This window comes from Aethalodelphis obliquidens, unplaced genomic scaffold (genome assembly GCF_003676395.1).
Source record: "Aethalodelphis obliquidens isolate GAN/ISIS:26980383/991018 unplaced genomic scaffold, ASM367639v1 scaffold78, whole genome shotgun sequence".
NCBI lineage: Eukaryota > Metazoa > Chordata > Mammalia > Artiodactyla > Delphinidae > Aethalodelphis > Aethalodelphis obliquidens.
Genome location: NW_020838022.1, coordinates 2376310 through 2386060, shown reverse-complemented (window position 1 = coordinate 2386060; position 9751 = coordinate 2376310). Strand labels below are relative to the sequence as shown.

Below are 9751 nucleotides of genomic sequence, written 5' to 3'. Positions count from 1 at the left end.
GAGGCTTGGGATGAGAGGGAGTCTCTTCTAGAAAACAAATCAGTGGACTGGGTTGACAAGTCAAAAAGAAAAAGCCATCGAAGGAGTTTGAGAGACCTTTTAAAATCTAAGGTGGACTTTTAAAAACCACACCTTCCAGCGTTGAATGCTGGCTCCGGCCGCTTCACCCACCACGGTTGAAATATATATTCGTTTCCTGCCAGGGATTCCTGTAATTATTTGTGTTTAATAGGCTAACTGATATTTCCGAAGGGTTTTCGTTTTGTAAATCGTTCAGCTTGGCTCAAGTGTCTTCCCGCCCCAGTGCACAAAGGTAAATGTGCCCCTTTGGAGGCCGGTTTCCGCGGCCGCGGCGGCCCCTCCCCGCCCCGCGTGGCCGCCGCCGCGATCAACAAGTGCGTGGCCGCGGGGTGCCTGCCTCAGCCGGCGTGTGCTCGCTCCTAGGAGACGCTCCCAGGAAGACAAATCGCTTTCTCCTCGGAGTTTCAGTTGAAAATATCGGGAGCCTCTCTCTGTGTTTGGGCTCACCGGTAGTTAAAAAGGAACCATTTCAGGTCACACAAGCCTCTCCCCAGCCTCCCACCGCTGGCCCCGGCATGGGACCCCGGCATGGGTCGTAATACCGAGTGATGGTCTCCTCCCTAAGCCGCATCTAAAGTTTCAGGCCCGCAAAATTACCAGGACTCCATTATGTTGGTTATAAAATTTATTGATCTCTCATTTAGGAATTCGGAGTAAAACCTTGAAAAACCTGAAACAAAATAGACCCTTATCCCCACCACCCAAACGAAATCCAAATACGTTAGCGCGACGAAATATCAAACAGATCACGGCAGAAATCACCAACTCAGTAGCCTAAATGCTGACTGGACAGAAGCTGTCCCGCGGCCAGGGGCGGCGAGGCGGGAGACACACGCACACCTGGCTATAAATTAACATCTGCTTTGGCTGCCGCGCCGCTCCGAGCGGTCAGCGCCCCGCCCCCCACCCCCCGCAAAGCCCACGAGGAAAACAGATGCAACGCTACTGGGGGAGGAGGCGTTGCAGTTCTCAGGCTAGCCTCACCAGAGAGTATGTTTCTCCCATCCACTCACTCGGCTAACAGCAAACTAACGAAACAACATTTTCAAATGCAACAGAAAAACCCAGGAACCCAGGAGGAGAAGGGGGGTGCTGCTTTTTCTTTGCAAACAACACAGCGATTCCCAGCCTACAAAAGGGGAGGGAGGGGCAACGGAGAGAGGCAGGCGAGCTCGAGAAAGTCCCATTTCCGCCACTCCGGACTCCTTTTTGCTTTTGTACAAAACCCGACAGCTATAGCAAAACTTTCTGTCCTCCCCATCATCGATACAAGGCAACAGTCCCAGGCAAGCAAAGCTAAACAACAAGGCGTCCCAACTCGGGGGTGCGGGGCGGGGTGGGGCGGAGGAGCGGCGAGCGCAGGCCGGTGCTCAGATGTGGGTCAGCGGCACCGTTCCGTTGACGGCAGTCCCGGCGCCCTGGTAGTGCTGGTGCACGCTGTGCAGGCGGCCGCCCGGCAGCGGCGAGGCGGCGTCAGCCGCGTCCCCGCCGGGCGGCAGGTACATGCTGATCATGTCGCGCAGGTCGCCGAGGCACGCGCGCTGCGAGTGCGACGCGATGGCGGGCGGCGGCGAGCTGGGCTCGGTCTTCACCACCGTGCCCATGGGGCCCAGGCTCATGGCGGCGGCGGCCGCGGCGGCCGCGGCGGTGGCTGGCTGCTGCCCGTAGGCGGCGGCGGCGGCGGCGGCGGCGGCGGAGGGCGCCATGCCCCCGTAGCCCGAAGCGGCAGCCGCGGCGGCGGCGGCGTTCATGTAGCTCTGGGCGCCGGGCGGCATCATGGGGCTGTACTGCAGGCCGGCCATGTCGTAGCGGTGCATCTGCGGCAGCGCGGGCGGCGGCGGCGGGCTGCTCATGGTCGCGGGCTGCGCGTAGCCCAGCTGCTCCTGCACCAGCGAGTACGCGCCGTTGGCCCAGCCGTTCACGTGTGTGTACGTGTCCAGGCGCTGGCCCACGCCCACCGGGCTGCTAGCGGCGGCGGCGGCGGCAGCGGCGGCGGCGGCGGCCGCGGCTCCGGGGGGCAGCAGGCCGCCGGGCAGGGAGTACTTGTCCTTCTTGAGCAGCGTCTTGGTCTTGCGGCGCGGCCGGTACTTGTAGTCCGGGTATTCTTTCATGTGCACGGCGCGCAGCCGCTTGGCCTCGTCGATGAACGGCCGCTTCTCGGCATCGGTCAGCAGTTTCCAGTCGGCGCCCAAGCGCTTGCTGATCTCAGAGTTGTGCATCTTGGGGTTCTCCAGAGCCATCTTGCGCCGCTGCCCGCGGGACCACACCATGAAGGCGTTCATGGGCCGCTTCACCCGGTCCTGGTCACTGCCCCCGCCGCCGCCGCCGCCGCCGCTCGCGCCACCGCCGCTGCCGCCGCCTGCGTTCGCGCCGCCGCCTGCGTTCGCGGTACTCTTGCCTGCACCGCCCGGGGCTGCGGGGCCGCCCGCGCCTGCAGCTGGGGTGGGTGGCCCCGCGGGGTTCTTGAGTTCAGTCTCCAGCAGGCTGTACATGGCCTGGGCGGGAAGAAGGTGCGCCAGGGTGGCGGGAGGAGAAGGCGCTCCCGGGGCTGGAGCGGCCACGGTGAAAAGGCCTGGGGACTCCGTCGGAGGGGCGCTTGGGGGCCGGTGGGCCAGTGGGTCGGGCAGGAAGGGCAGTCTTGCCGAAGTGCTCAGCGCCAAATCAGCGGGAACCTGCAGGCTACTCGCACCTGATGCGTTGTCTCGGGCTGTTCGCATTCGCAGTCTGGCCGGGCGCTCTCCGGGCCTCTTATATACCTGCTCGGATCCCCCGGGGTTGGGGCTCGGTCCGCCCCTCGCTCCCGGGAGGCCCGGTGATTGACAGGCTCGCAGTGGTGCGCCCTAGCCAATCATCACGGAGCCGCCGTTCGGCCCCGCTGGAAAAAAAAAGTTCGGGGAGTCCTTTCGTTCACCCCCACGCCCCTCTTGGGCCCGGTGACGTGATGAGAGTTATTCAGGAGGCGGGAGTCCCGGGGAGCCGCTCAGAGACCACCAATTAGGGTCTCAAAAAGTTTGAAAGAACGAAACTCGAGGAGGTGACGGAGGGGGGAGGGGGAGCGCGAGCAGGTTTGGGGGGGCAGGGGGCGCCCACGGGGTTCAGAAAACAACTTTGCAGTCCTGTCAGTGACGAGAGGCGTCCGGTCCCGGGTCCACCCTGCAAAGCTTCCCGCTGTCTGCGCGGAGGTCCTCTGACCGCTTCTGCTGCCAGCGTTAGGGACACTAGGCATAGCCAGCTACCCAGGCGGGCTTGGGGACTCAGGGCGCAGCGGAGGTACCCCGGGCTGCGGCTCCGAGAAGCCCTCCCAGGAATCGGCTCCTGTCCAGATGGACCCTCCGCTGGGAAGCCTCGGGCCAGCGCGCCCAGTACAGAGCGGGGGTCAGGGACCCGGGCTCGGGAGACAGGCTTCGGGACCGCGGAGCGCACGGGGGCAGCGAGGCTCCCGGTGGTTTGCGGGAGGGCGAGCAGTCAGACGCCCGCTGCCCCGGCCGGGCGGAGGCGCTCCCCTGCGGTGGTGCGACGAGGCGTGTGTGGGGGGCGGAGGGGGTGAACCGGCTTCGGCTCTCTTCTCCGGGCCCCCGCTTAGCGGCCCCTTTTTGTCTCTGCTCTCTGGCCATTTCGGTTTTTCCAGTCCGATGCCCCTGAGGGGGAGGGTCGGGCCCCTTGGAAAATCCGTTTTCATGGCAACACAGAGCCTCTCCAAGTGAAAGAAAAGTTTCTTGGAGGGGGGGGGACGGTGGCCGGAGAGGAGCCGAGGCCGTCCTCCGGGCGAACCGCAGGGCCCCCTCCACTGGCCGCGCACCTGCCAGGACCACTGAGCGCTGCTCTCGCTGCGCAGCCGCGCGGCCTCCCCGGGGAAAAGGCTCTGCTTAACGGATTCCGTCCTTCTCCTTTTTTGTTTTACAGCCTTCCTGACCAGAGCCTCGAGACGCGAGACTCAGAGCGCGACATCACCCGCCTGTCGGGTTGTCTGCCAGACTAGCGGCGCGGGAACGCGGGCTGCGGGGAGAGGGAACCCCCGACTGCCGCCGCCGCCAGCCCAGGCGAGTGGCACAGCGTTTGAAACTCCCGGAGCCTCCGGGGGCGACGGGTGGGAAGGAGAAGCCAGGGGGTAGAGGTGGCAGAGACTGAAAGAAGGTGTTCGCACGGTGTGGCCCACCAAACCCCTAGCCTCGTGGAAAGGTGGGGAACCAAAAGAAAGGCGTAAATCCTAAGTGTGAAAAAAAAACCAAACCTAGGTTTTTAGCCCCTTAGTGCTAATGCAAGACCCGGCGATCCTGGGAAGCCTGCACGCCAGGAATGTCCCCCTTTCTTGCACAAATTTTAAAGTAAGCCGTTGTGGCTTGGGGGACGCGGAGAAGGCCAGCCCGCCCTGGGGCCGGCGGACCGCTGGCACCAGAATCCAGGCTCCCAGCAGCAACGCCTCCTGGAAGTTTGGGGTCTCGAAACACTCCCCTAAAGTTTGGATTCCTCCTGGTCTACGTTCTCTTGCTCATCTGGACGGGGGTGGGGGGAAGCAAACGCATAGGGTCAAGGGCTGTGATCATTTGAAATGGGTGTACGGATTTAGGGTTTTAAAGTAAACTATCTGGGATGGTTATGTGTATGAGTCGTGTGTGTGTGTGTGTGTGTGTGTGTGTCTGCACGCGGGCACGGGTATGTATACTTCAGCTTACACGGACTGGAAGGCAAGTCTCAGAAAACGGAATGATTCGCCAATCCCCACCTGCACCTGTTTTCTTGCCAACTGGCTGACACAGTCAAAATTTCCTAGGCAAACCCACCTTCTCCCAAAGAAGTCAATGTGCAGTAGCCCTGCCCTCCTGCCGCCTTCTCCAGATGCCCTCTCGGGTTCTCTGGGCCTCTGAGGCTGTTGCTAAGTGAAGCGCGTTTTAGGAAACTACCCAACCGACGCGCGGCCTGGCGTCCAGTAGCCTGACAGATGTCAGGATTCTTTCCAAGTTTTAGGACCCAAGTAAGCCGTTGTGGTGACAGCGCCCGGGCTGCGTATTTCCCTAGGCAAGGGATGCAGTGCGGGGCCTGCGCTCCTCCCGGCAGCAGATTATCCGGGGAACTAGTCACTGCTCCCAGCTGTTTGTCACTTGATCACACCTACCCCGCGGTTTAGGTAAGCTCATTTTCACATCACCTCCTTCTGCCAGATTTACGGCAGTCTTGCAAGGATCAGACACCCTCTTCCACACTCCTGGCTTCCCTTGGAGGCCGTGATTAAACCGCTCTCTGTGCCCGTTAGCTCGGGTGGTCTGCACAGCCCCATGTAAGAGTCACACCGAATTATCTTCGAAACATTTCCGAGGAAACGTTCTCAGCCCAAAGTACCATTTCAATAATCAAGCGAGGTTAACATTATGGGCGTGGGGAACTGGGGGCAAGGCAGGAAGGAAACCCGTTCTCTTAGCACACTAGCAGTACCGGCACAGTCACCAGCCGAGAGGCGCGACCTTCGCTGGGGGTCGGGAGAAGTGTCGCGGCAGGTACTATGGCCCGAGGGTCTTCCGGGGCCTGCGGGGAGGCAAGACTGCCAGCGGAGCCCGAACCGGTGTTTCCGACACGCACCCTGCACCCAGTGAGGAAAGCAGAGGGACACAGTGGGGTTCAGGACCAGTCCTTTCCACCCTCTGCGGGAGAAGAGAGCGTGTTGAGCAGCTCTCTCGCCCTTGGGGCCTCCGAGAGCCCATGGGCGGCATACAGAGCCCCGGACGGCGGGCTGGGAACCCGGCCAAGCACCCCCTCCCCCTTCTCCCCGCCCTCCCAAGAGATCTCCGGCTCCCTCGTACTGGGGCTGGGCCTGGGGCTTCCAGGACCCAGGGCGCGGCAACAGCGCCGTTTGTTGGCTTCGGTTGGAAACTTCACCCAGAGGCGCCCCTTCCCTCCCTGCGGGGCTTGGAGGTCGCCCCAACCCTCCAAGGAGCGGCAGCAGGCTTCGCTGCGGGGCAGAAGTGGGGCTCGCTTTAGAGGGCCGATTATGGCTAAACTCGGGGGACCCAGGCTCTAGCGTGGGTGGCCCGGCCGCCGCCGGGCACCTAGGGCGCTTCCACTCTGCCTTCCTCCGGTCTCGAGCCTTGGCAGAAAGCCGGCGTCCCAAGAGCCTCATAGCTGCAAAGTAAACTTTTAACAGTTGTGCCTTGGAGCTACTGGTAGAGAGCCGAGCAGAGGAGGGGGCTGTCCCAGTACTCGCGCTGGGGTGCCCGCGTGGATCCCTGCTCAGCAACTGCTCAAGGGGGTCCTTTTTCTGAGTCTGCGGCTCGATTAGGACCCCCGCCTCTCAGAAGATGCGCCCTTTGCGTGCGGGGTGGGATGGGATAGGTGTGTATCAGTGTCCGCTCCGGGGGCCGAGGCCTGACAATAGAGTCGAGTGTTCGCTTTTTTTCAAGTGCAGCCGAGCCCAGCGAGGGGTCTGGCTTTGAGGAAGTGCGAAGAACTTATCCTGGCGACCCTCAGAAACGCTTTGCTTTTCAGCAGGAAAAAAAAAGTTTTCTTATCTAGAGACAGCTTTTCCTATTTCTTCCTTGAGAACAACCCGACTATTTACTCTGGCTCCTGGCCAAGAGGGTGTATTTAGGCCACACATTGAGGGCCTTGATCAAGAAATCAGAGGCTTGGGTCTATTGTAAAATCATCTCCTGAAAAAGGTCGGAAAGGTCACCAGCAGTCCAGCGGGGGTGGAAGAAGCAGCACAGAACCTCGAGCTCTAGCTCTCGGTTTGATCCTCCTCCCCCAGTCCACCCCAGCCCCTCGCAGCTCCCAATGAAACACTCGTTCTTGCAGGTCTGGGAAGGAGCTGAAGCTCCCTAGGTTGGCGGTGCAGTGTGCAAAAAAGAACATGGTTAATATTCTCCAAGGAAATGTTACAAGGAGCTTCGGAAGTGCGTGGTGCCAGGACCCTCGAGGTATCAAAAAGTCTCCGGCGGGCGGTTCAATATGTTCTGTTGCACTTTGCTGTAGCCCTTTTCAGGAGGGAGGGTGTGCTTTTACAAGAGTTTCGAATTCGATTCCCTTGGTTAGCTGAGCTGTACTTGGTAGATACTGGGAATCCCCTTGGCTCACATCAGGCGAGTCCTTTCACCCGCAGGGTATGACGATACGAATGCCAGCTCTCTTTGCCCTAGGTGCGGAGCGACTACGAGGAATTTGACAATCTTTGCCTTCAGTGCCCTCTCGCTGACCTCACAACCCGAACACTGCCAAACAACCCGAATACCGCCACCTCCCCGAAGGAAGGAAGGCTCTGCCCGGGAACTGGGTCCCACTTGCAGAGCGTCTTCCGGGTCACTGCCGTCGACCTCTTCGCCTCTCCCCGCCCCCCCCCAAGCCCACAGCTCTCCGCACTCGCTCAGCCCTCCAAGCTGCTGCACCCGCCCCCCTGCGGAGCAGCCTCTCGGCACCCGGCACCCAAAGGCCAGGCTTGCCCTCCCGCTGGGACTGTCGCCTTTCCCACTTCCTTCAGTGGCTGCAAAGGCATGGCCCTCTACGGCGGCGAGGTGGCCTGCCAGAGGCCAGGCCAGGGAAAACAATCTAAAAATCGTTATCAGTGCATAACGCTGCTTGAGTTATTCCAAGTCCCCGCAGTTCCACACGCTTATTCAGACCGGGGGGCCCGGGTCCATTGGGCCGGCAGTGCTTCCCGGGGAAGGGTGCCTGTAATGTCGCTGGACCTTCAGGCACCTCCAGTGTGACCGGGCAAGCCCATCGGCCCCAGCCGTAGGGGGCGCAGTATGGCGGGCTGGGGGCTGGGGAGAGCGCCCTGGAGAAAATTTTAAATCTCAAGGCAGCATTCAGCTGTTTCTCCCTCCACCCCCCACCCCCCCGGCTTTTCTCTTTTTCTTTTTCTCTTTTTCATTTTCTTTCAAGAGAGTGGAGAGCCGTGGAATTCGATGGGCGGAATTTCTGTGTTCCCTTCGCCTGTCTTGTCTGCCGTCATTTTTTTCATGTCACTAAACCTGGGTCGCACACTTACTATGGGCTACGTTGTGCGCCCGGCGCGAGAGGAGACCCGCTCTTTTGCGTCCCGCAGCCGAGAGCGGCGGCGGCCCGGGAGAGCCCAGGGAAGGCTGCGGACCGCGGCGCGCCCTGGCAGCCGGGGGCCACGCTCGTTCCCCTGCGCGCGCGCTTTCCCGCCGCCGCGCCAAGCCGCGCGGCCCGAGCTGCCTAGCCGCAGAAGCGCCCGCGTGCCGGGAGGCCCGGCGCCGCCGTCCGAGTGGCGGACGAGCGAGGCTCCGGGGCCGCTGCTCGCGACGGAGAGCCGGGCGGAGGACGCGCGGCCCGGGAACGGCGAGCGTTCCGCCGCCTGCCAGGTATGGAGGCCGCCGAGTCTCGGGCCGCCCCGTTTGCGCGTGGGCCGGCGGCCAGAGAGTGCGACAGGGCGAGGTTTGCTGGGAGGCCCGGCCGCGCTGGCGTTTGGGCGCCTAGGTTGCAGTCACCCCGATTCCATTTCTCCGGAAAGCGTCGCCGGGTTACGACCCGGAGGCTCGGCTAATGTTATGTTTGTGTAATTAGCACCGTCTCCCCTTGTTTGTGAACATCTTTCCTCCCCCAGCCCAGCCCAGCCCAGCTCGCATTTGAAAAAGCAACGGGCAGAACGTCCCAATAACCCTTACTAATGGGAAGAAAACTGCCCCTTTTGTGGAATGGTTTCTTTACAAAGCCAACAACCAACCTTATTTTCTAGTTCCAGTGGCTATCCCTTTATGAGTTATATTATTAAAGAAATCCGACACTAATTGTGCCGATTTAACTTGTTAATTAGTGGCAAATAAACTATTCATTAGTGGTAAAATAAAATAAAACCCATGTGCCTAGATATCATTCCACATTCACATATTGTAGTGTCTGCATAGCATAGGCATACTAAATTAAGTTCCTAAAAGGTTTCTCCTCAGGATAAATAATTAAAATATATTCTACTTTAATTGACATTATAGAGGACATAAATGAGCTTTTCCTTTTAGAAAGAAATAGCCATTTCTAAATAAAGCTTGCAGTCTGGAGAATGGAGGCTTCAGCCAAATGAATAGTCATTACTACCTTTTCAACGACGTGGGCCTTTTGATCAGAAAAGAAATTAGCTCTAAAAAACAGACAATGGAAGCCTGCCCTGCAATAGGAAGAAAATTAGACGGCCAAGGCTCTTCACAACACCTATTTCTATAAACCATAGAGCTCCTTGCTTTTCAATTACAGCTGTTCATTTCATATAAGGAAAGGGGAAAAACAGGCCTCTAATGTAAACTCGATTTCACCATAAAGCCTTGCTCCTGGCACGCAGCCAGGCTGCCTACTTACTATTGTTTTTAGTCCTCTCATCAATTAGCTAATACTATATATTTTAAATGACTCTGAGGGTATTCACAGACTCCCACCCCCCTTCCCCACCCAGACAAAACCCAAGCTGGACTCCCATGAAAGGGCTACCATTCGGTGCACAGACACTTAAATGCATAAAGTTTAATGTTTTTATTGTTCCCCAAAGAAAAACCATATTGAAAACCCTGCTTTTTTTTTTTTTCCTATATTTCTTAGTCCATTATTGAAAGACCCAGACAAGGTGATGACAGGGGAGGGACATAAATGAGCAGCTTTCAGTATTGTTTCTAATTGTTCATAGAGCTAAATCCATCTCCAGATAATTTTTCTGTGCCCTTTAGACCATAAT

The 9751-nt window shown here is 59.1% G+C and overlaps 1 protein-coding gene across 2 annotated transcripts; it reads right to left on the bottom strand.

Annotated features, from left to right (window-relative positions):
* Nucleotides 1–1440: 1440 nt before the first annotated feature.
* On the bottom strand, nt 1441–2848 carry SOX3 (SRY-box transcription factor 3). Of its 2 annotated transcripts, XM_027092465.1 has the most exons (2): nt 1783–2438; nt 1452–1695 (listed from the first exon to the last, which is right to left on the bottom strand). In XM_027092465.1, exons 1-2 carry the CDS (start codon nt 2361–2363, stop codon nt 1452–1454), a joined length of 825 nt encoding a protein of 274 aa, XP_026948266.1. In that variant the 5' UTR covers nt 2364–2438. The 2 variants fall into 2 exon arrangements, with proteins under 2 accessions (XP_026948265.1, XP_026948266.1); XM_027092464.1 differs by having other exon boundaries at nt 1441–2848.
* Between the last annotated feature and the right edge of the window lie 6903 nt (nt 2849–9751).

What these genes read in the sequence shown, in the direction of transcription:
- SOX3 (XM_027092464.1), bottom strand. Translation starts at nt 2,798, where the DNA reads ATGCGAACAGCCCGAGACAACGCATCAGGTGCGAGTAGCCTGCAGGTT.